Genomic DNA, 26800 nt, shown 5'->3' with positions numbered 1-26800 from the left:
TTGTAAAAGGACTGGAAGACGGGTGAGGGCAGGTCTAGGGACAGTTGCCCTATGAAACTGGTGGTTCCACAGTGGGTCTGTCTGAGAAGGTGAGATCTGAGGAGTCATCCAGGGGATATATAGCAGAGGAGCATTTTCAGACAAGGGAAACAGTTAAAGCAATGGCCCTAAGAGTATGCTGGGAGAAGTTCAGAAATTGCAAGGGCAGCTGAACTGATGTAAGCAGGGGGGATGGTTATGGGAGAAGAGGTCAGAGAAGTAATGGGAAACCAACTAGTTTGCTGATTTCAGCTCTGACATGTAAAGAGCTTGGAAGACCCCATTCCCATCTTTACAGCAAGAAAAAGCCAGAGAAAGTGCAAATCAACAATTTTTCTTAGACCATCAGACAACTGAGATCACAAGGGAAACCACCACACAAATCTGGAGAGACAGGCACAACCAGAGAGTCACAGATGAAACAGATTTATCTAGAGTAAAAATTGCTGGGATCCTAAGCCGGGAGGAATAATTAAATGTTCAGTTTAACAAATTGCTGGAAAATGAGTGTGGACAGCAAGAAGGTGAGACACACATAGGCACCACGGTTTGGCAATCCCATTTCTAAGTATACACCCCAAAGATTTGAAAGCAGGGGCTGGAACAGGTATTTGCACACCAATATTTGCAGTGGCATTACTCACTTTTGCCAAATGGTGGAAATGGTCCAACTGTCCATCAACATGAATGGCTACACAAAACGTGATATATACATATCACGGAATGTTATCTGGCCATAAAAAGGAATGAAGTTCTGAGGCATGCTACAAATGGATGAAGCTTGAAGACATGCTGCACAAAATCAGCCAGGCACAGGACAAATATTGTCTAAGCTCAGTGATATGAACTAATTAGAATATGGAAATTCATAAAGAGAGAAACTAGACTACAGGTTAATAGGGGCTGGGCAGGGGAGGGGAATGGGGAGTTAGTGTTTAATTGGTTTGGAATTGCTGTTTGGGGTGATGGAAAAGTTTGGCAATGGATGACAGTGATGGAGGCGCAGGTTGGGGAATGTCATTAATACCACTAAATTGTATATTTGAAAATAGATAAAAAGGGAAATTTTGAGTTGTACATAAGTTACCATATACACATACAACCATAGAACTGTACAACACAAAGAGGGAACCCTAATGTAAACAGTGGGCTGAAGTGAATAGCATAGTTGCAGTAATATTGTTCCATCAGTTGTAACAAAAGTATTGCACCAATACAAATTGCTAATAATGGGGAAAACTGTGTGTGTGAGAGAGAAAGAGAGAGAGAGAGAGGAGGGCATCAGGGAACTCTACTTCATGATTCTTCTGTAAACCTACAATTGCTCTAATAAAAAAAAAATCAAAGACGATCTAAATAAATGGAGTTTCATACCCCGTTTTCAGGATTGGAAGACTCAACATAACAAAGATGTCAATTCTCCCCCAAATGATATATAGGTTTAAAGCAATTCCCATCAAAATCCCTACAAAATTTCCTTTAGATATAGTCAAGTTTATCTGTCATGAATATAGATGCAAAAATATATTTTTAATATAGATGATTCTAAAATTTATATAGAAAGGCAAAGTAACCGGAAGAGCTCAAATAATTTTGACAAAGAAGAACAAAGTGGGAGAAATTAGTCTACCTGATTTCTGCTTTTACTCTTGAGCTATATATCTAGACATGCAGTACTGGTAGGAAGGATAGACACACAGGTCAATAGAACAGAATAGAGAACACAGAATATACTCACAAATATTCCCAAATGATTTTGACAGAGGGGTTAAAAGCAATTCAAGGGAGAAAGCCTTGTAAACCAACAGTGCCAGAACAGTTGAACATGCATAGGCAAAAATAAATAAAAATAAACCCTTGTATGAATATTACATCAAAATAGATCAGACTTAAATATAAAACATGAGGGAAGCAGACTGGGTCCAATTGATAGGGCGTCTGTCTACCACATGGGAGGTCCATGGTTCAAATCCCAGGCCTTCTTGACCCGTGTGGAGCTGGCCCACGTGCAGTGCTGATGCGCGTAAGGAGTTCCCTGCCACGCAGGGGTGTCCCCCACGTAGGGGAGCCCCACACTCAAGGAGTGCACCCCGTAAGGAGAGACGCCCAGCGCAAAAGAAACCACAGCTTGCCCAAGAATGGCACCACACACACGGAGAACTGACACAACAAGATGATGCAACAAAAAGAAACACAGATTCCCGGTGCCGCTGATAAGGATAGAAGTGGTCACAGAAGAACACACAGCGAATGGATACAGAGAGCAGACAACTGGGGGTGGGGGAGGGAAGGGAGAGAAATAATAAAAAATAAATCTTAAAAAAATATATATAAAACATAAAACTGTACTTTACAAGAAAAGCATGATCCATAAAAGGAAAAAACGATAAATTGGGCTTCATCAAAATGTTAAACTTCAGCTTTGCAAAGACCCTGTTAGGAAGATGAAAAGCCAAGCAGGAGAAAATATTTGCAAACCGCCTATCTGACATAGGACTCATATCTAGAATAAATAAAGACCTCTCAAAATTCAGGAATACAAAAGCCAACAATCCAATTAGAACATGGGAAAAAGACATGAAGAGACATTTTACTGAAGAAGACTTACAGATGGTAAATGAAAGCATGTGAAAACTTATGCTATCTCACTAACCTTTATGGAAATAAATATTAAAGTCAAAATGAGATATCACTACCCATTTACCAAATAAAATAAATAAAATTGGTGACAATATCAAATGTCCCCAAGGTTTATTTTATTTGGTAAATTAGATATCACTACACATTTACCAAGTAAAATAAATAAAAATTGGTGGCAATATCGAATGTTCCCAAGGTCAGGAAGGAAATGGATCATTCATACATTAATGGTGGGAATGCACAATGATATAGCTACTTTGGAAAACCTGTACATAAATATTAATAGCCGTTTTAATCTTAATAGAACCCAGATGTCCTTCAAGTGGTGGGTGGATAAACAAACTATGATACATACAAAGTAGGGAATTCTACTCAGTGATAAATAGGAATGAATTATTGATACATACAATAACCTGGATGAATCTCGAGAGAATTATGCTGAATGAAAAAAGCCAGTCCCAAAAGATTACATATTGTATGATTCCATTTATGTAAAATTTTGGAATGACAAAATTACAGATATGAAATATAGGTTAGTGGTTATCAGTGGTTCAGGGTAGGATGTTGGTGTGGCTATACAAGGGCAAAATGAGGGATGGCTGTGAGGATCAAGTGTTCTAAATGCTGACTGTACAACATCAATATCTTGATGTGATATTGTAATACAGTTTTGCAAGATGTTATTACAGGGAGAACCTAAGTAAATGGTACATGAGATATTGCTGCATAACTTCTTAAAGCTGTACATGAATCTATAGTGTTCTCAAATAAAAAGTTTAATTTAAAAAGTCTACTGTGACCTCAAGGTCTCTGAAATGTTTCAAAAGAAGTATAATTGATACCCTAAGAGAGGAGATGTAATAGAATCATATAAAATGTTCACTTAAAAATAGAGAAGGCAGAAAAAAGGAGGGGAAAGAAATGAAAACAAATTCAATAAATTAAAGAGTTACCGGCATGGTAACCAATTAAAAGACAGAGACTGTTAGAGTGGATATACCTCAAGAAAACTGCTATAAAACAAAAACAAGACGCAATTATATGTTGTGTATAAGATATACATTTTAAATATAAAGACTCAGATAGGTTAAAAGTAAGGGGATGGGAAAGTTATACCATTCTAATACTAATCAGAAGAAAGCCAAAGTAGCTATATTAATTTCAGAAAAGGTGACCTTAGAACAAGGAAGATTATTAGGAATAAAAAGGGATATTACTTAATGATACGTGGTCAATTCTTCAAGAAAATACAACAATCCTAAATGAGTATGTACTTAATAACAGACTGTCAAAATACATGAGACAAAAACTGATAGAACTTAAAGGATAAATAGACAAATCTACCCTAGCTGTAGACTTCAACATCCATCTATCAAGTAGGCAGAAAATCAGTAAGGATATAGAGGACCTGAACAACACTATCAGTCAACTCAATCGAATTGGCATTTATGGAATACTACTTCCAACAACAGCAGAATACACATTCTTCTCCAGCGCACATGGAACATTCACCAAGAAAGATCACCTTCTGGGCCACAAAACACTTCTCAACAAATTTAAAAGATAGAAATCATTGTTATGTACTCAGACATGGAATTTAACTAGCAATCAATAACAGAAAGATAGCAGGTAAAAACAACCGAAATATTTGGAGGTTAAATAATACACTTTTAAATAATGCATGTGCCAAAGAGGAATTCTCAGGAGGAAATTTTACAATATTTTCATCTACATGAAAATGTAACCTATCAAAATTTGTGGAAAGGAGCAAAAACATGCTCAGAGGGAAATTTATAGCATTACATACATATATTAGAAAAGAAAAAAGATCTAAAATCAATACTCTATGCATCCACTTTAGGAAACAAAAAGGGAGCAAGCAAAAGAAAATGGATAATAACAATTAGAGAATAATCAATGAAACTGAAAACAGGCTATTAATAGAGAAAAATAATGAAACCAAAAGCTCATTCTTTGAAAAAAAATCAATGAAATTAATATATCTAGCCAGCCTAACCAAGTGAAAAAGAGAGAAGATGTAGATTATCAATATGAAAAATGGAAGATTGACAATCACCACTGATCCCACGGATGTTAAAAGGTCAATAAAAGAACACTGAAACAACTTTATGCCCACACATTTGATAACTTAGATGACGTGGCTACATTTCTTGAAACACAAAACTATTGAAACTCATATAAGGAGAAAGAGAACATATGAATATCCCTATAACTATTATTTGATTAATTACCTTCGCAAAAAGAAAGCACCAGCTGCAGATGATTTTACTGGTGCATGTATCAAATATGTCTGGAAGAAATAATGCTAAATCTAAACAATTTCATCCATAAAAGAGAATCAGAGGGAACAGTATAACTCATACTGATACCAGCATTGCCATAATTCCAAAATCAGATTAAAAAAATAATACAAGAAAAGAACCCAACAGACTAATATCTCTAATGAACATAGAACAAATGTCCTCAGTGTTGTATTAGAAAATCAAATCCAAAATGTTTAAAAAGAACTATACACCATGACAAAGTGAGATTGAGTCCAGGTGTGCTAAAGAGGGACTCTTTTGAGTATGACCAGGGCTGCTAAAACATTAGATATCTTTAACTAAAAATGTTTTTATATATTGACTAATAACTCAATTGTAATGTTATAATTTCATACAAAGTTAATTTCAAAAACATTTCTTCTAAAATAAAAACATTATATATCTGTGTATTTTAAGACAAAAATTGTTATATTGATTCTCTGATCATTAAAGTAATATATTGAGGTGGACATGTAAATTATTAAAATCACTTGGAAGCCTATTACTATCTAATATGACCCATCAAAGTGTATATTAATGTTTTCATTACAAATAATACATTTACCTTTAAGGTTATGTTTTTAACTAAACTTACAATAAAAATCATGAGATTATCTGATAAAAATCAGTCAATGCAATTCACTATATGAACAGGCTAAACCAAAGGCAAAAATAAAATAAAAACATATGATCATATCAATTAATGCTGAAAAAGCATTTGACAGAATTGAACACCCATTCATAATAAAAACTCTCAGCAAATAAGGAATAGAGGGCAATGTCCTTACCTTGACAGAAAACATATACAAAAAACCTATGACGTTTTGCCTTAAGATGGGGAACAGGCAAGACCATCATCTCACTACTTCTATTCAACACTGAACTGGAAGTCTTCGCTAGTACAGTAAGACAATAAAATAAAGAAAAGGTATATAGATGGAATGGAAGGAAAAACATGTCTTTATTTGCAGAGGACATGATTATCTATACAGAAAACCTCAAAGAATCTACAAGATAAACCCTGGAACTAATAAGCCAGAGGAGCAAGGCCACAGAATACTAGGCCAATATATAATAGTCAATTGCTTTCTCATATACCCGTAAAGAACAATTAAACTGAAGTTTTAAAAAACAATACTATTACAATAACACCAAATGAGATTAAATTCTTAGGCATAAACATAACACAATATGTAGGGAAGCAGATATGGCTCGAGCAATTGGGCTCCCGCCTACCATTTAGGAGGTCCAGGGTCTGATGCCCAGGGTCTCTTGGTAAAGGCAAGCTGGCCATGTGGTGTGCTGGCCCACAGAGAGTGCTGGCCTATGTGGAGAGCTGGCGCAGCAAGATGACACAACAAAAAGAGACACAGAGGAAAGATAATAAAAGACACAGCAGATCAGGGAGCTGAGGTGGTGCAAGAGAATGATTACCTCTCTTCCACTCTGAAAGGTCCCAGGATCAGCTCCTGGAGCCGCCTAATGAGAATACAAGCAGATACAGGAAAACACAACAAATGGAAACAGAGAACAGATGGGGGGGCGGCGAAATAAATACATAAATCTTTTAAAAAATATATAACACAATATGTATGGCAGTTATATGTAGAAGACTACAAAACACTGATGGAAGAAAATGAAGGAAATCTAAATAAATGGAGTACTATTCCATGAAAACGAAGGAAATCTAAATAAATGGAGTATTATTCCATGTTCCTGGATTGGAAGATGCAACAGTGTTAAGAGAGCAATTCTTTACAATTTGATCTATAGAGTCAACACAATCCCAATCAAATTTACAGCAAGATATTTTGTAAACCTCAACAAACAGATTCTAGAATTTATATGGAAAGGCAAAGACCTAGAATGAATAGTCAATACAACAATGAAGAAGAACAAAGTTAAAGATTAATTCACTATTATTTCAAGACTTGCCATAATATACAGTAATGAAGACAGTGTGGTACTGGCAAAAGGATAGACACATAGCTCAATGGAAAAGAATAGAGGGCTCAGAAATAGACCCACAGTCATCTAATTTTTGACAAAGGAGCAAAAGTAATTCAATGGAAAAGGAGTCTTCAACACACGGTGCTAGGAACATTGGATGGCCACATGCCAAAAAAAAAAAAAAAATGAACCTTACATCTCATGCAAAAATTAACTCAAAATGTTTCATATCATTAGATGTCAAAAGCTATAAAACCTCTAGAAGAAAGTGTAAGAGAAATTCTAGGTAACTTCTGGTTAACAATGAATTTCTGGATTCAACACCAAAAACATGACCCATGAAAGAAAAAAAAATTGATAAGACATGATTTACTATAATTACAATTTTTCTGATCTATGAAACACACTTAGAATGAAAAAAACAAGCTACAGACTGGGAGAAAATATTTGCAAAACACATATCTAATAAAGGAGTTGTATCCACAATATACAAAGAACAGTTAAAATCAACAAGAAAACAATCCAATTTAAGAATGGGCAAAAGATCTAAACAGATATTTCACCAAAGAAGAGACACAGATGGCAAACAAGCATATAAAAAGAAACTTAATATCATTTGTCATGAAGGAAATGCAAATTAAAACAATGAGCTACAACTACACGTATCTTTTAGAATTGCTAAAATCCAAAAACAAAGTCTGAATTGCTGGCAGGGTTAGAGAGCAACACGGACTCTCATCCATTGCTAGTGGGAATACAAAATAATAAAGAGCAATTTGGAAGACAGTTTGGCAGTTCCTTACAAAACTAAACATAGTCTTCCCATATGATTCAGCAATTGGACATTTATTTAACTGATTTAAAAACTTATGTTCACACAAAAGCAGGCACACAAATGTTCACAGCATCTTTATTCATAATTGACCAAAACTGGGGGGGGGGGGAAACAATATTTTTTTCAATAGGTGAAAGGATAAACTGTGTTTACATTTATACAATGAATACTATTCAGCAACGAAAAGGAATTGAGCTGTCAAGCCATTTAAACATGGGTAGATCTTAAATGCATATTGCTAAGTGTATGAACCCAGTCTAAGAAGGCTGCAAAAGTATGATTCCAATCATATGATATTGTGAGAAAGGCAAAACTATACAGATGGCAAACAAATTAATGGTTGCCAGAGGGTAACGGCGAGGAGGGAGGGTTGAAAACATGAAATAAAGGGATTTAGAGTGGTGAAACTCTTCTATATGATATGTTAATGATGTATATATAATACCTGAAGTTGCCAAAACCCTAGAACTTTACAGCACAAAGAATAAACTTAATGTTTGCATTTTGAGAAAAAAATCCTCTAGGAGGAAGGAATACACCAAGATGGAGTGCAGATCTTGACAAAACAATCTATTACACAAGCAGGAAACAACCTCACTGAGAGAGGTGGGGCGAGAGGGGAGGTGCTGACCCAAGTAATTTTACAAATGAGTAAAAGGAATGCATATACGCACTGTACTTTATTTGATAAAGTTGTTTCTCGTGGGGATATGGGTTAATAATTTAGAAACTGCTGTACATGTTTCCTGGAAATGAACAGCTAACTAAATAGATGGTAGATGGCAGGAGCCTAGTCTTTCATTGAAGTAGGAGGTTACAGACAAGCAAGGGGAGAAGCTGAATACCTAGTGGCAATGGACAAGAGTTGATGATATCATTGTGAACTCATAATTAGTTTATTATAGATACAGATGGATGTACATAGAAATATTTATAGATATGGGTATATGCATGGATTAGGATATTTCCTTCCTCTGTCAACTGAAAGGGCTTAAAAGCAAAAACATGCCAATAATGAGAACATCTTGTTTTCTAATGCTACTTTCAGTAAAAGGAACCAGGTCTCCTTGGAGAACTGATTTTGTTCTAAAACTGGAGCAGGAAATATACACAATGAGCCTAGAACATCTTAAAGTGCCAGAAAATAAGAACACATCAAAAGAAGAAGAACCCCACAATAATGGTGTTGAGTCAAAAGGGATACAGGAGTCAACCGAAAGAGCTCCTCGTGGCTAGAGCTGCAACAACGTGAGCAATAAGATAAATGAAGTATTACTGGGTTAGAGCCACACTCAACTGATAGAAAGAAATGATCAAATAAAATAAATGGAGAAAAGACAAATGGAGAAGCATTTCAAATAATCAATGTAGCTACTTTTCCCTCAAGGAAATGGAGCATAACTTCCCAGCCTTTAAGTGTGGGCTTCATTCCAAAGGTAAAGAATGGAAAGGGGGACAAAAGATTAACTCTACAGGGGAGAAACCTGACAACCAGTACCTCAACCAGAGAATGAAGGTTCACATCAGCAGTCATGCTGGCAGCACGTGTTTTTAATATGATGTGATAAGAATGACACTCTACCTCTGTGGTCTTATTCCCCATAACCCACCACCTCCATTTAATCATGAGAAAAACATCAGATAAATCTGGGGTGAGGGACAGTCTACAAAACTCTGACCAATATTCATCAAAAACTATCAGGGTTATCAAAAATAAGATAAGTCTGAGAACTACCATAATCTAGAGAAATCTAAGGAGGCATGACAACTAAATGTGATGTGGGATCCGAAATGAGATCCTGAAACAGAAAAGGTACTTTATGGAAAAGCTAAGAATATCTGAATAACATAAGGACTCTAATGTATTCTTGCATAATAATAATACATCATTTTTGGTTCATTAATTGTGATAAATATATCACAGTAATGTGAGATGTCAATAATAGGGGAATCTGATTGTGGGGAATGTGGAAACTCCTTATACTATTTTCCTGACCTTTTGTAAATCTAAACCTATTACCCCTAAAGTTTATTAAAACAAAAGGAAGAATCACTATGACCTCTATAAAGAATTGGCTGTAAGGAAGCAGATAGGCCATCCAGAAAGTTATTGCAGCAGTGCACTGAGAGATGGTGATGGCTAAGACCAAAATGGGAGCAGTGGAGATGGTGAGAAATGTTTCTGGGTATATTTTCAAAAGTTGTTCTCTGAGAAAGCAGTCATAATTTTAGAGTACTCAATAAGGTAACTTAATACTTTGCTAATGTTAGTAGCTATCCCAACTCCTTCACAGGACTAAGCTCTTAAGAGGGCACTCCTGCCAAATCATCTCAGTTCCTTACACAAGAAGCAGGGAATGCTTATTGAATGAAATTCTCTATACTGTATTATGAGATACTGCATGTCTCTGCATTTCTGTTTGGACATAGAACCTCCCAGATCACTGATAACTCTCAACAGCAAATGTAACTCTCCACTATTTACCTATACTAGACATTATCTTTTAAAAACCCACCTAACTGACTTTCAGATTAATTGACATTTATATTTGCACTGTTAAAGTTACTGATGTGCCCTACAACCCAGTGAATACTCAAAGTCTAAGGTTATTTTTAAAATCATCTATACATTCCTGATCCTACCAGTTGAGTTGAATTCTTAGCAAGAGGTGGTTATGCTTTTTGTCAAAACTGTTTATAACATTTTAACTTGTTATTGTAGTGATTTTGTACTTCAATTAAATATTACATAAACCAATGTAATATGGGTGCAAATGAGTTTTTCTATCACAACTAAATTGAATGCTTAACGACTTAATGAAGGCTAGTCTAAAAATACTGCTGTGGCTTTAGGTATGATTGAGCGAAGATTTGGTAGGTTGAACTCATTACTTCACAAGAAAATGTACTTCACTTCAAGTAGAATAAAATAATGGAAACGGATGGTGGACAGCTCAGACAATGCATTACGGGCACAGCTCATGCAAAAAGACAATGTAATCCTCATTCCATAGATTCCTACTCAAAGCAAAGGCCCTGTCCTCCATCAGAGGAAGTGAATGAGAGTCGATGTGTAAGTTTTAAATTATTATAAAATTATAAAGATTAGTATGCAGAATTTATTTACTGGTATTTCCTGCTTAAATTTTTTCAATTAACCAACCAACCCCTGACCAGATTTAGTTGGATATAAGTTTTCTATTGTACTGTTGTCCTTTTTCCCTCATGCCCACTCTTTTTTCTCCAACTATTTCTTTCTCCTCTGTACTTTCAAAGGCCAACCAGCCAGCCAGTGTGTAATCTAAAAAGATTTCCTAGAGAAAGTTACCAACAATTTAGAAGTTTCAGCAGAGCAGATGTCTTTTCTTGAAGATGGGCCTCTATAGGGCATGAAGAGCCCTCCAGCCTTAAGGACTGAGGTTATTATGGGGATTAGTCTTGTCGTACAGAGAGGAAAATTTTAGATGGCCTTACTGAAGATTTCAGAATTATGAAAAAGATCAATAAACCTGACAAGTACATTCTTTAACTCAGTGAGGGAAAATGGGCTAAAAATAAACTGAAAATGGAAAAAGGACCATCTTTCAAATTTCTTTAGCCAAAAACATAATGTAGAGATGCTATGATCATCATGCTATTTCAGATTAATGAGAATCACTCAGTCTATACAATGACCTTATGAAGGAGGTGGATGCAGATGTTATCTAGAAACTTGGAGAAAGCAGCGGGAAACCATGCTAAGGTGAATGACAACAGAGGACATATTTATCGTCTATGATTTTCCTGCCTGGGGATGCTTAAGATCTCAATTCTTGTATTAAAAGTGTCAATTTCTGCATTTTAAATCTAGAAATGATGGCATTGAGTAAACATTTTAGACTTAACCTTCACATCTCACATATTTAACATGTTTATTTCTGGCTACGGCAGTGGACTAAATCGATCATGCATAACAAGAACAACATGTCTAAAGCTGTTCACTTCTTCTAAGCCAATGAAATGTCAGCAGCCCTAAAGGGACTTTGACTGTGGATATTTCTGTTAAAGCTAGGATCACTCAACAGCATACTACAAAGTTCCCCCCAAATTCACATTTAAATGCATTGACGCATTATTGAGAGCCCATTCTACTAAGGACTCTGGGGTAGGCAAAGAGGACACAAAAAAGGATCAGTCCAGGGCTCTTGTCCTTGAAGAACTGATTTCAACAGTGTCAGCCCACTCCTCCATCAAGCTCACCAATAACTTCTTTGTTTCTAATCCACTGGCTACACTTTGGCTTTGATCTCTATGAAGCCTCTAACATTGCTGACCACTCCCTATTTGCTCTCCATTGCACCGGACTTTATCGATTCATGGGTCATTTCTTTGCAATCTCCTTTGTTGCCTCTTTCTCCTCTACCTGTTCCTTAATATTGGTCTTCCTTGTTGGAAGCAACATAGATCTTTTTGGAAGGATTATCTATTGATATCGTTTTACATACATCATTTTGACCCAGAAATTCCAATCATAGGAATCCATCCTTCTGAGATGCTCATGTGCACAAGGATGCTCATTATGATCCTGGTCGTGTCACTGAAATTAGAAAACATATGGCCCTTTTTGTCTGCCCTTTGTCTCTTCCCTCCCTGACTCCGAATCCTGGTCATTTGGTTAGGACTCTGGGGGTGGGCAAGCAGTGCAGGCCTCATCGGTCCGAGACTTGTATCCCTCCGGCCACTGTAACTGGCTCATTAATGAACATGTGACTCAGAAGGAGTCAAGGAGACTCTCCCGGGACTTGTGCTGAAGTTATCAGGAAAGATGCTCCCTATTCTGGGATTATTAGCAGTAAGAATGACATACGTCTACAACTGCTAGTGGCGATAGCTACCACCGTGTGGTGAGAGTGAGTGCGCAGCTACGGGTGACACCAACGGAGGAGAGCAGGTGTAAGAAAAGGAGAAATAAAACAGAATTTCAATACCATCATTTTAGCTTCTGGTTCATTCATGCAACTCCATGTGAACTGTCAAAGTCCCTTTCCTCATTAACCCAGTTCCACTCGGGTTTCTGTGGTTTGTGAGCACAGAAGTCCCAAGTGCCACAGGAAAACTGGAAACAAACTAAATGTCTATCAATAAGGGAAAGGTATATGCTACAGAATACTGTGCAGTTTCTAAAAGGAAGAGGTCATGTGACATATACTGTCATGGACAAGTTCTCTAAGGTACAGTGTTAAGTGAAAAGAGAAGCAAAACATATAAATAATGAAGCTATTGATATGTTAAGGGTGTGTATGTGTGTAACAGGAAAAAGGACTGGAAGGGTTTATTTTAAAATGTTTTCCTAATGTTACCATTATGAAGAGGAAGGGGTTAAGGAGTGAGGGATGTGAATAAAGACAGACTTTCTCTGTATTATTCCGCTATTTTTCTGATTTTATTACAATGAGTACACATTTATGTATTACTTATGTAAATTTAAAAATTAAAATAGGAAAAACATTCCTGGTTCCCAGGTTTTTATTCCTGACTTCCATGGTTTTTCATTCCACAATTCAACACTTCTAAATCAAAATTTCTTTCTCCCCAAACGTGTCTCTTTTTAATTTCCTAATCTAGTTCATGAAGCCATGAAGCTAGTCAATTAAGTAAACTATGTGGAAGCTCTTCAGCTGACGCTCTTTGTAGTGCAGTCCATTTTCCCAGTGGCCACTAAATGGTCACTCTATCTCCAAAATGCCCCCTGAATTTGTCTCTTTCTTCCCCCTCCCCCCCACCACCCAAGATGGCCCCTCATCTGTTTGCTTATTGGTTTTGCTCATTGTCTGCTCATTGTTTTTGCTTGTTGTCTGTTTTTTCTTTAGGAGGCACCAGAAACCAAACCTGGGACCTCCCATGTGGGAGGCAGGCACTCAACTGCTGGAGCCACATCCAATCCCTGTCCCCTTCTCTTTATCCTCAGTTCAATGTCTCCTCATCACTTGCCTGGACAAGTGCAATAATCTCCTACCAGTTTCCGGGAGTCTGTGCTTCCTCCTCTTTTCTCACCTCCACAAAGAAATTTCTAAAACGTAATTCTGATCTTGTTATCTCTGCTCAACAAGTTTCCTGATGTAGCAAGAAAGTCCAAGCTCTGTAGCATGGCATACTCAGTCCTTTGTGACCTTCACAAGGACACTCCAGTTCCATCTCCCGCATACCCAACCTTCCACTCCTCTCCCCACATTTTCAGGTTTCTCCAAAAGCTAGCAGTTCCAGAATATGCCACATTACCCTCTTGTTTCTGTGCCTTTACACAGGCGGTTTCCTCTCTGTGCCTCACTTTTCCCTGCCGTTCTTGGCTGACTCACACCTTCATTCCTGAAAGCTCGGGATAAGTACTGCTGTTTCTGACTCTCCCGGGCAGGATTAGGCACCATTTTTATGGGCTCTTGTGCAACTCTCTGCCACGATCCCCTCACCGGTCATGCTTGATTGCGATTATCTCTTTACCTGTCTGCCTTCTTTCCCAGACTGTGTCAGCAGGGGAGGCAGCACCACAAAGTACAGACTCAGAGCCAAAGAACCTAGCTCTGAATCCTGCTCTACTATTTCATAGCTGTGAGACCTTTGGCCAATTTACTCAATTTCTGTGCCTCAGTTTTCTCATCTGTAAAATAAAGAGTATCCACTTCACAAAGCTGGGGTAGGCATCAGACAAGTTAAAATGTACAAAATGCTCACAATAGTTCTGGTCCACAGAAAACACCAAATGGGGAATTTCTATCACACAATATTGGCACTTCCATTCAATCTTCATAACTGGCATTTAATAAATGCTAAATAAATTTTTATTGAACAAATGCTTTCTGTAAAAGCCTGCATTCTGAAAATTAGTGGCTCCATTTTAATCCAAGACTTTCTACTTGCATTCAGAAAACAAAGGAAAATGCCATTTAGAAATTCTAAATTCAAATAACTTGGGCACTCATTGCATTCATCCCTAACACAGCCACTCATCATGGCTCTGATGTGATGATTCATGCAGCTTTAGCATCAAAACAGCCTCACCTATTAATTTTAATTTCCAAACTGGTAAAATTGCTGGCCTCCATGGTGAACTAATGGTCTCTTTCATGTTAATGCATTCTGGAAAATGCTGCCAGAACTTTCCTGTGGCAGGACTCTTTCAAGCCCTGCTTTTACATTCTCCTCTTACAACTAAAACTTAGTGAACTTTTCAAAAAGGAAGCAGTTCTGTAAACATTTTCAGGACTATTCGGACAGCAAGAAAGAGGCTTTTGTCATCTTTGTTCCTTTCAAATGCTCCTGTAACCATATACCCTCACCTGGTGTATATCCTGCTGTTCCCCAAGACCTGGACATACTAGAAGTGCTACAAATTAATTACTTGAGTTCTTAAAGGAGAAGAATGACTGATGGGGCAGAAAAGAGAGAGAAGGGACTGTGGGGTGAGGAAGAAGGATGGGCCTGACTTCTCAAAGACAAGTTGATGAGCCACATGTGATGAGTGGGTGGAGTGTCACAGGTCTCCTCCCTTCCTTCCCTCTGGCCCCTGCACACCTGAGCCTGGGACGTCATCATTATGAAGTGTTCCATCCACCATGCCAATTCATGGGCCGCACTAAATCTGCCACAATGGGCTCTGGCCCTGGAGCTCATTATTTCCCATTTTTCACCAGACCTGGCAGATTAAGAAGAGCAGAGGTCCATCTTCCAGACCTCAGGGGGCTTTGGGGAGGTGGGGAGGCACAGGCTCTGGTGGCCATCTACTTCATTCCAGGGCCTTGTGGCTCTTTGAGCTTACCCTGAAGATCATCTCTCCAATCGCGTCTCTCCCTCTCCACTCCTAAAGACTGAAGGATTAGGGGCAACTGACATAAGAATGTGTCCTGGATTCACACAGCTGCTTCTTCCAAGGACACTGGATGCCCATCCCAGTGTCTCTTCATTGATCTCGCAAACCCTCTGTGAGGTGGGCTGCAGGTTTACAATAACTCTCTTTTTAGCAGCAGAGGAGGAGTGCCAGGAAAGGGCTTAGAGAAGTCTGCAATGGTCAGATGAGAGGCCCTATCCTAGGGCAGGGACTCTGAGGAGTCAATGGAATGCAGAGAATTTCATATTGTGTAATAAATAGCCCTAGAGAGTATTATTGCCTGTAAAAACAATACTGGAGGTTTCTAGAAAGCCTCTAGGAAATACATAAAAAGAGAAAATTCCTTTAAAGTTATATTAAAACTGGGAAGAAATCACAGGAACATCATTTGGAATTTGCAGGCAGAATCTTTCCAGGAAGCTAATGCTACCTTTGCCTTTTAATTGCCACTAGTTTCTACTGGATTTTTCCAGGAAAAGCTCAAACACCGTCTCTTTCTTCATCTTTATATTGTTTTGTCAGGGAATAAGATCTTGTTTCTCATGCCAGAAAGCTCACTTCTGCCAGTTCTTTCAAGACAGTGAGCAGGTATCAGAGAGGTTAGGAAAGAATCAGAAATCAATCCCCACTTTTTGCCTGTTTGTCTAGCTTTTTGTCTCGCTTGCTTCTTTTGGGGGGGTGGGATGGGGTACTTTTAGACTCAACCATTATCCCAGCCTAAAAGCAGAGTACTCAAATTATATATCCTAATGATCACTCAATTAGGGAAAACAAGAACACTGCTACTATTCCTTCTGAAATTATTAGTAGCTTAATTGGTGCTGCAGAAAGATTATGGCAAAGGGAATGTCAAATGCCTGCAGCAACTCAGCTCTTACGGATTTGGTGGCACTCTATGTTAGGTCAGAAGCTTGCCCTCATTATGCACAGGATGGTGCTAAGTGTCCTTATGGACAAGAGGACAAACAGCAGCTAATCCTGATTCCTCTATCCAGGCACCTGCCTCCAGTTCGATCTTGTCAGTGGTAGTCTGCCCTCAGCCGCTGGCAGGCAGTTCAGTACAGACAGCTGCCTGGGCCCCAGCAAACGAAAAGACTGTTTCCTCTTGCAGACACAGAGTAGAAGGCTTGCTCCTAAGTCTCCTACAGCAAGATGCCTTACTCATCTCCACACGCTTTCTGTTAATCCCGGGTCTCCGACATATGCAGGATGATACTGAAATCAACAGTTCAATGCACTACACCAGCCCCATTCCTTCTTAAGCTAAACAAAGTGCATAATTTCTTTTTCAACTGGCACATGGCTTTAAAAACACTACCTTGTATTTGGAGAGCATTTTCCACTTACAAATATCTTTTACTTTTATATTAATTCATCCTTTCAACATCTACATGAGAAGACAAAGAGCAGCTTGGCATGGTTGGGTTATTTTGTTCCCATTTTATAGGAAACTGAGGTTCAGAAAGGAATATAAATATCACCATGTAGAAATATAAATAATGCCAGAACCAGGAATTCAACTCATTCCAGGTTTACTATTCTTATATCCCAGCATATTTTACATCTGATAATATGCTCTTAATCCTGCAAGTACTAATAATTGCAAATGTAGTAATTTCATAAATGCATTAAAGATCATAGGATATAATGTAAAATTATTTAGGTAACAGGAATTTATATATAATAAAGGAAAATAGAATGTGGAAGCCTGTGATTTGGAAAATCAAAAAAATGGGATAAATTAACCAAGACCAAACAGAACTCTGAAAAACAGGAAATTCATAATGTTTGTGGGTAAAGAACCAAGGCCGGGTTCTTGAATAAGATGGAGAAATTGGGGTATGCTACAGAAGTAGAAGTGAGGAGCAAATGGCACATAACCACAATAAGGGATTCAGCGACTGAAAAACTGGTGCCCCACTAAAGTTTTAAGAGGAAATTCACATGCAATGATAGGGCAGTGGCAATTATTTTTAGGGCTTCTTTACTAAAACATGAAAGTTATGAATTTTTGTTACCTAAAACAAGCAAAGAGAAAGTCAGTAGAAGGAAAGGACAAGTAATAAAAAGAAAATAAAGAATACAAGAATTGATTCACAAAGGGGAGAAAGAAACAATGAAGTTCAGGGGGAAAAACTTAAAATTTAAAATTCATTCATCAAAAGGGGGAAAGTGTTCCTTAAATCAGTCTCAGGGAAGAAAACCCAATGCTGCTATATTAACGTGATTACATGAGGAAACACAAAGTGAAAGAAGTTGTGATGTCACTGAGTTTACTTACTGGGGGTCAAACAGGTTCTTTATCATGTCTGTTTAGGGACCTAGGCTTTGATACAGTAGTCAGAACACATATGGTTAGGGAGAAAGGCAAGTACCCAGATGAGGTGATCTCTAGCCTGATAAACAGTAGACACCATTCCCATATACTTATCTGAATTGTAATTTTGAGACAAACTATGGGAATGAAAATACTCCAAGTGGCTCTGCTAATGGGTGCAAGGTCTAGACTTTACTTCAAGAGACAAAATGCTAGCTAAGAGAGAAATATATATATAAAGTCTAGTCCCTAATCCTTAATTCACAGGATTTTAAGAGCTAGAGAAGTTCTATAATGAGAATTGCTAACAGAGAAAAAGATCATAAAATTTCAAACTGTAATGGCTAATTAATTTTAATTAGTGATTTTATGAAATAACGGCACATTTATACTTTATGGGGAATTTTCCTAAATGGCAGGAAATTTTCTAAATTATATTCGTGGCATGCATATAAAATTCAATTTGCTTTCTAACTTTAAAAGGAGAAAATGATTTAAATCCAAAAATTATTTGATAAGAAATGCACCTTTTGAATTTTAAAATGAATAGCTAATTAACTTGCCTTGCTAAATAAAATGGAGACCATGAAGAAGTCCAATAAGAAGCTCTCTGAAATATTTTTGTAGTCAAAGTGGAAAAAGATGACTGTGAAGCTCAAGGTAACAAACTGATGAACTGGGTTACAGAAAGAGGTCCGCAGCAGCTTCATGCCAGCAATGACCATCAGAAAGATGTCCCAGCTGTTGAAAGATAAGAAAAGAAGCAATCTCTAAGGCAAGTTACAATAGTTAATGCTTCTTGAGTATTTACTGTGTGTTATGCACTTTACAAGCAAAAGTAAAAGCCAGTATGGTCAATCCCGTCATTATCTGCATCTTACAGAGGAGTCAATGGAGTGTCAAAGAGTATAAGTGACTTGTCCAAGGGGCCACAGGGATTGAAACTCAGTTCTGAGTGATTGTGGACGCATGCTCTTTACCACTGTAGACTTCCTTTTGAGCTTATTTGAAATACTACTGCAGTGATAAGGGTCCACAGAAAGCTTGAGTCCACGTGAGCTAACAGATAAAATGCTGTGAATGTCAGAGTAGGCTCATTTGTGCCTTCTCATCAATTGAAATTGAATCTCATTGAAACAATGATACAACCATAGTTACTATTAAGTTCTGAAAAGAAAGATAAACCCAATACCTTACATAATACAGTCATTTTTACTTTTACATATTAACTTCAAATGTTTTTCAGCATATTTGCCATCCTAGTGAAGAGCACCTATTAGGTACAAAATTATCTTTTTTTTAGTAAAAAAATACCCAATTTTTCCAATTCCATATATCTCAATTTGGTATTTTATAAGCCTTCCAACTTAGGGCTAAGGGCTGTTTTTAAGCCTCAGGTTGCATGAGGTGAGGTTTACCTAAGTCCCTCCCTGTACAAAATGGCAGGATGTGACTTCTGAGGAAAAACTAGCCCTTGGTTGCAGGCAGATTTGGGGAGAATAGGAATATTCTTTAGTAACCTCAACACAGAGCCCTGTATTCCTGTAGCATAGCTGGATGTTACCCTATAACTTGTTTTCCTTTTCCAATGAACAACTGATATCTACGTATGATACTATAATATAAAAACATGACTTTGAATCAAATGCCATTGACAGCCTAGAGTACAAAAATATTCATGGGAAGCCAAAGCCTCCTGGAGTGACCCCAATAATGTAGTGTCTCAAAACTAAGGATATTTTGGCAGTCAAAGGAGATTGGTGATTTTCTGTGTTATTCTGACAACATCCAGTTGAAGGTGAACTCTTTTTGTTTTCTGTAACCATGTTTAAAATAGATTGCATTCATTTTGTTTTCTATTGATGACTGATTAAAATTATTGGTGATCTTAAGGACTATCTTTATGGCTTTTATAATATTACAAAAGTAAATTGTTATAGTTATTATGAGTTATTAGCTCATAGAATGTTGTATAGTTAGATAAAGTCTTAGGATGCAATCAGTGAACAAAAGCCATCCATTTACATCAGGCCTGGAAATATATATCCCTAACAAAAATACCCAAATTCATCCACTCATCCATTTATCCAATCTGTAATTCAAACATCCATCCATCCACCCATCTATCCTTCCAACATTCATTAGGAGTTTAGTATAGAAATTTGAATAAAAGACAGTTTCTGTATTGAAAAGTTCATTCTGGTACAATGGTTCTCAAAGAAGGCAGGGAGTAGGCGTATCTAGTTTGAAAAAGGTATTTAGTTATTTTAGTTTCCTAGGTTGCTCACAGCAATACCATGAAATGGGTTGGCTTAAACAATGGGAATTTATCAGCTTACAGTTTTGAGGCCAAGAAAATGTCTAATTCAGGGCATTATCAAGACAATGCTCTCTTCCCAAAGACTAGCTGCCGGCAATCCTTGGCTCCTCTGTCATATGGCAAAGCACATGGGTGGCACTGCTTCCGTGGTTTTCTCTCTCTTTTTATTCATTCCATTTATAAAGGACTCCAACAACAGGATTAAGACCCATCCTGAATAAGGTGGGTCACACCTTAACTGAGGTAGCCTTATCAAAAGATCCTACTTACAATGGGTTTATACCCATAGGAATGGATTAGATTTAAGAACATGATTTTCTGGGGTACATGCAGCTTCAAACCAGCACACTTCATCCTCGACCCCAAAAAGACATGTTCTTACCTCATACAAAACACATTCATTCTATTACAATATCCCAAAAACCTTAAGTCATTTCAGGAACAATGCTTAGTACAAAGTCTCATCATAATCAGATATGGACATGTTTCTGTTCTGGGGTATAATTCCCCTCCATTTGTGGACCTATGAAACCTAGAGAACAAATTATCTGCTTCTAATATACAAAGGAAGGACAGACAGAGGATAAACATTCCCATTCCCATATGGAGAAATTGGAAGGAAAACAAAGGTCATGGGTCCCAAACAATTCCAAAACCCAGCGGGGCATGCTCCATTAAATTTCAAGGTCTGAGAGTCATCTATGGAATGGTATTTTGTCCTCCAAACCAGATGGAGCAGTAACTCCAACTCTTCCAAGTGCTTGTGCAGCAGCCATGTTCTCTTCAAACATGGGGTGAAGGCTCCACCCTCTTCAAGCACTGGCGTGGCAGCCAGACTCTCTGCAGTTCCTGGAGAATAGGCTCCACCCTCTGAGTAAACTAGGGTGGTAGCACTCTTCCTGAACAATGGGGCAGAAGGCTCATCCTCTCCAAGTGCCGGGGCATACACACCCTTTCTCTACATATGGGTGCACCTGCTCCTTGGGCGTCAGAAGACATCTTCAGTCTAGACCTCAGCTTCCATGGTCCTACCCTTGAAATGACTTTTTTCCTTCAAACTTTCCCTTTTCTATCCCTTTTAATCCAAGCTGGAAGTGGTTCGTTCATACAGATCTCACAAAAATCTTGTCAATTTTGTAGGTAGTACAATAGGGTTCCAAACCATCAGACAAAAGGACTTTCTATAGATCCTTCCTGGATAACTGCACCTCCAATCCTAACTTGCACTAAAATGGTTGACTGGGTTCCTATTCAGTTAAACCCTCACATGGAGCCCTATTCTCTGGGGACTTACTGTCCAGAAGCTCAGAATTTTCCAAATCATCAATTTCTATTTTCTTTGTGCCCAGGAATTCAGTTTTCAGCTTTTCCCTTTCCTATTGTATTTTACTATAAGCTGCAAGAAGAAACCAGGCTATACTTTCCACACTTAGCTTAGAAAACTCCTCAGCTAAATATCCAAGCTCATCACTCTCAAATTCTGTCTTCCATCTAACATCAGAACTCAATTTTGCCAAGTTCTCTGCCACTTTAAAACAAGAATTGCCTTTCCTTTGGTTTCAAATAACAAATTCATCATTTTTTTTTAAGTCCTCATCAGAAGTACCTGAAACACCTTTCGCACCCGTATTTTCACAGTCTCTTCAAATCAGTCCAGGCCTTTTCTATCAAGTACCTCACAATTCTTCCAGCCTTTACCCATGAACCACCTCCAAAGTGGTTCACTTCCACATTTTTGATATCTGCAATAGCAGCACCCCATTACCTTGGTATCAAAATTTGATTTAGTTTCCTAGCATGCTTAAAGCAATTCCCATTAAATGGGTTGACATTAAACAATGGGAATTTATTAGTTTACAGTTTTAAAGCCAATAAAATGTCCAATTCAAGGCATCATCATGGTGATGCTTTCTTCCCAAAGACTGGCTGCCAGCAATCATGCGGAAGGCACATGGCGGCCTGTGCTAGACTCTCCTTTCTCTTCCAGGTTTCACTGCTTTCAGATTCTTACTTCCATGACTTTCTCTCTTTCTCTTTATTCGTTCTGTTTATAAAGGACTCCAGTAACAGGATTAGGACCCATCCTAAACGGGATGAGTCACACCTTAACTGAAGTAACTCATCCAAAGATCCTACTTTCAATGGGTCCTTACCCACAGAAAAGGGTTAGATTTAAGAACATGTGTTTTTAAGTCTTCAGATGGGTACCTCAAGAATAGGAAAGAATTTTCAGCTTAAGGTTCTAAGAAAAATAATTCAGATGGCATCATTAGGGAGTTAAGAATATTTGGAGAACGGGTTCTATGGTCATGGCAGATGGGGTTCACTGCCATGTCAGATGGCCCTTCTTTGGAGCTGGTGTTTCTGCGTGATGAAACTGGACTCAGATGGGATCTCTTTTCATAAGACTTTCATGCCACTTTACTGGAATTGTAGATGGTGTTGGGGTTTAAGATATATTTAGGTTATTTGAATCTCTGGACTGACAATATGATAGCCAGGCCCTGAGCCTCAACAGACTCCAGCTCCTACAATCTGATTTATTGGACTCACCTCACTCAGCTAAGATGGAGTTGAAGAAGGACAACCACCACACCATGGAGCTTAGAGTGCCTACAACTGAAAGCAGGAGGATTGCATCCACTATCCATGTGGAATCTGAGCCTCCTCTTGACATAGAGGTGCAACGGACACAACCAATCCAAGGTCCACAGAGAAAAGGTGGCATTGGAGTGGGAAAAATGGACATGGTGGCTGATGGGTATGGGGAATGGGAGGAAGAGATGAGATGTGGAGGCGCCTTTGGGACTTGGAGTTGCCCTGGATAGTGCTTCAGGGGCAATCACCGGACATTGTAAATCCTCCCAGGGCCCACTGGATGGAATGGGGGAGAATATGGGCCATGATGTGGACCAGTGACCATGAGGTGCAGAGTTGCCCAGAGATGTACTTACCAAATGCAATGGATGTGTCATGATGATGGGAGTGAATGTTGCTGGGGGGGGAGTGGTGGGGTGGGGGTGGTGGGGTTGAATGGGACCTCATATATTTTTTAATGTAATATTTTTACAAAATCAATAAAAAAATAAATAAAGTTAAAAAAAAAAAAAGGAATATTTGGAAATATGTAGGTAAGGTGGTCCCCTGACTTCAGCATCTGGATAAAAAGTACCCCATACAAGGGTTAGGGAGCAGGATAACTTCAAATAGGACTCTCTGAGCTGCTGATTTGACTCTGCCTGGACCACAGCCCTTGCATTCCTCCTCTGCCAACAGCCAGACTGCTTGGCCTCAATCTACAGGCTTAAGCTTCAGGTCCTAGTCCTGAGTGTGGATAAGAAAATTTTTAAATGCTTTAGCTTGATAGTCCAGAGCAGCACTAGCACCTTCTTTACTATTCTGACTTAAACTGATTGTTCTTGTTCTAGAAAGAATCTTCCTTGTTCTGGGAGGTAGTCATGGGGCCAGCCAGGCTTCTACCATACTGGAAATCCCCACCACTAGTAGAAGGATTTGATGTCCCCGGTGCTGAGTGCCATCTCCTAGACTGTGCTCCACCCAAACCACTCAGTGGGTTTATAGTCCCATTACTTGTGTTCTTTATCCACTGGGAATGATTCTCATTCCTGGATGTGAAGTCTAGTATTTTAAATACCAATGGGTATGGATTTTTAACCAAAACCGTCTAAACTGGATGGAAGATGGGGCCCAATAAATACGGGAAGTTTACAGGATTTCATTTAGTGTCTGCTTTTTGTGACTATGAACCTACCCAAAGTCCAATAGATTGTTATCTTAGCTTGCTCAATCTTGGACAATATTCATTCACTTTTCCTCATCATCCCCTGCAATGAAGAGCCAGTTTGAATTAGTATGCTTGGGATTGTGCATCAAGGTTTATTTGGGCACACAGAAATTGACTAACAGGCAAACCTGGTAAAGAGTCTCTCATCCTCCTACCCTGACAACTGATTTGACCAGAAACTTTCACCTTTTGTCAGGATGACAAATCCATAAATTACCAAGTAGATTTCCACTCATAAATTCATAATTAATTCAAACATACAAAATGAATAAATCAACCGTGCATTGTTAATACTTGCAAAAACACAGGCATCTTGGTTTTATGAAGTCTCTGTGCTCTAGTTTTTTTAATTATGAGGCTTCATCTGATAAATGCAGAAAGATCAGTGACAGTGATTAATTTCCCCTTCCCCCAAGTACAAAATGATAGAGCATTTGCTAAATGAAATGACATGAAGCAGTTCATAAAGCTTTAAGCATGATGGTAAGAACTCCAGGAATCCCGGACTCACACTGTGCTTCCGTCATCTTATTAAGGCTCACTGACTAAGCTTTTGCAAGATGATTTTCAAATATACTGACATTTATTCACAACATCACTTCGAGCAGATCCAACTTCGTTTGTACCCCAGTCACAAATGATCTAGCCCTAGTGAGTTTGAGTAAAAGACCACCATGGCTTACTTTTACATGGCTTTATTAGTAGGTATAGGTTCTGCTGCAGCCTGTTTAGATTTTGAAAACATTGCAATACAAATCATTATGAGAATAAACCATTATCCACTTACTGGGTACCAAGTCTCCGGTAATTGCTTATTGAAAATGCATCAATAGTGAGGGCATTCAAAATTATTGTTGGATACAAGATATACTTTTCAAAACACTGAAGCCAAACATAGAGTCTTTCAAACCACATTAAATGGGCGATATCTGAAAGAAATACAAAAACCGCTTAGAAGAGCCACTGATCAAATTATTTTTCTTCAAGTACATTTTATAGTCATATCCCCCTTTAATTCAAAAGCTGATGATTAAGAACTCTATATACCAGATGTGATATACCCATTTTGCTTTCAAGCAGCAACTCTTAGCTTTGCTTCTATATAATTAATTAATAATAATATATAATAATACAGGCCAGCATCCCAGTTTTTCAAGTAAATTGACTTCTTCACACATAATTATTACTGGGACCAATAAAATGAGCTTTCAAACAACATGAAGGCATGTCAGAATAAATAAGCTTGGAAAGAAAAGAATGAAGAGTTGGAAACAATCACATGGGCCCATCATCTTTTAAGCTTGGGGTCACATCTGATGCTGGGGCAGGTATCTGGGCTCTCCTCTCCCTCTTTTTAAACTTTACATCAGAAATGAAATCCCTGTGCAACATATACAAATAAGAGGAAGCTGATCGGAAAATCCTAACACAGTGAATGTCTTACAATCTTATAAGTCTACATGACAAAGGAAATACCATAGAGAATTAGGTCTATTCCCATAAGAATTAAGATTTTAAATGAGACCAACCTGAGTTTGTATCCAGCTTTACCAACCACTAGCTGCATGACCTCGAACAACTAACTTCAACTTTCTGTGCCTCAGTTTTCTGTCCCTACCTGTCCCCTGAGTCTACTATTAGGGAAGGGAACACCTCTCTCACATACTCTTCATGACAGAGGAGAAATCTGCTCTCCTTCCTGAGATGGGGTAACACTGCAAGGCACACTTGCTGAGGCTCTCAGCCACCTCCAATAACTCTTCCTACTGGTTAGGATGGGGGTAGGTTACTGATGATGTGATTGGTCAGAATGCCAACTTCTTGAGGAGGCCATAGGATCAGTGGTGGAGCAAATGCTTCACCCCTACTTCGGGGGTTCATGAGGGCAGCCGGGGCTCTCCTCCTTGAGGTGGGCACACCAGTTTCTGGCCCAGGTTGCTCTGGTAGGCCTATCTCATTCTCTACCCCATGCTTCTGTTCTGCTAATAACAGTGTGACTGAGGTGGGCTGGCAATCTGTCATGAGATAGCTGGGTAAATAAACCAGATCTGCCTGTGAACTTGATTCTCTCCATAGACAAGTCTCAAAGTCTAAATTTGCAAAGGGGGAAAGTGACACCAACAGACTCCTGGAATCACATTCTTCAAAACTGTATAGTAAAATACTATACCCCAACCATCCATAGTAAAAAAAGAAAAAAAAAAGAGCCATGTAATTTTTACTTTGGATTGCACATGACACAGCTGATGAAAGAAATACAGTTTACACTCACAGTAGCCGAGTAGCACAGATATGACATAAAATGAGCTATCTCCTCCAGGTTTCTTATCCAGGATTTGAGGCCAAATTTTGCCTATATTCAACCTACTTCAATGAGGCTTCATTTAAAGGATCTCAGGAAATATCACACAAACACAAATTTGGGAGCCCAATATTCTGCTTTCTGCTTTATATGGTTTGGCATTTGAAATTATTTTATAAATCCCAAAACGAGAAATATTATGTAAAATATTGTAAACTAATCTATTCCTCTGGGTGTGATTCCCTTTGATTTGATTGCATTAAATTCAGTTGAGGGGGCTTTGATTAGATTATTTGATAAGATCAATTAGGGCTTTTGATTGGGTGTGACTCAGGTTGAGTCTCCACCCCCTTGCTAGGTATGATATAAAAGGAAACACAGAGAGAAATTAACTCACAGACACAGAG

The 26800-nt window shown here is 38.3% G+C and overlaps 1 protein-coding gene across 2 annotated transcripts in view; it reads right to left on the bottom strand.

Moving 5' to 3' along the window:
* Positions 1 to 26800, bottom strand: part of PCNX2 (pecanex 2) — a 354532-nt gene that overhangs the window by 129253 nt on the left and 198479 nt on the right. For both annotated transcript variants that reach the window (XM_071207372.1, XM_004451027.4), the window contains 2 exons: positions 24879 to 25020; positions 18530 to 18707 (listed from right to left, as the gene is read on the bottom strand). In XM_071207372.1, the coding sequence (XP_071063473.1) occupies positions 18530 to 18707; positions 24879 to 25020 (320 nt within the window). The remainder of the gene's footprint in view (positions 1 to 18529; positions 18708 to 24878; positions 25021 to 26800) is intronic.

The sequence above is a fragment of the Dasypus novemcinctus genome, chromosome 13, assembly GCF_030445035.2.
Source record: "Dasypus novemcinctus isolate mDasNov1 chromosome 13, mDasNov1.1.hap2, whole genome shotgun sequence".
NCBI lineage: Eukaryota > Metazoa > Chordata > Mammalia > Cingulata > Dasypodidae > Dasypus > Dasypus novemcinctus.
This window is presented reverse-complemented; position numbering and strand designations above follow the sequence as displayed.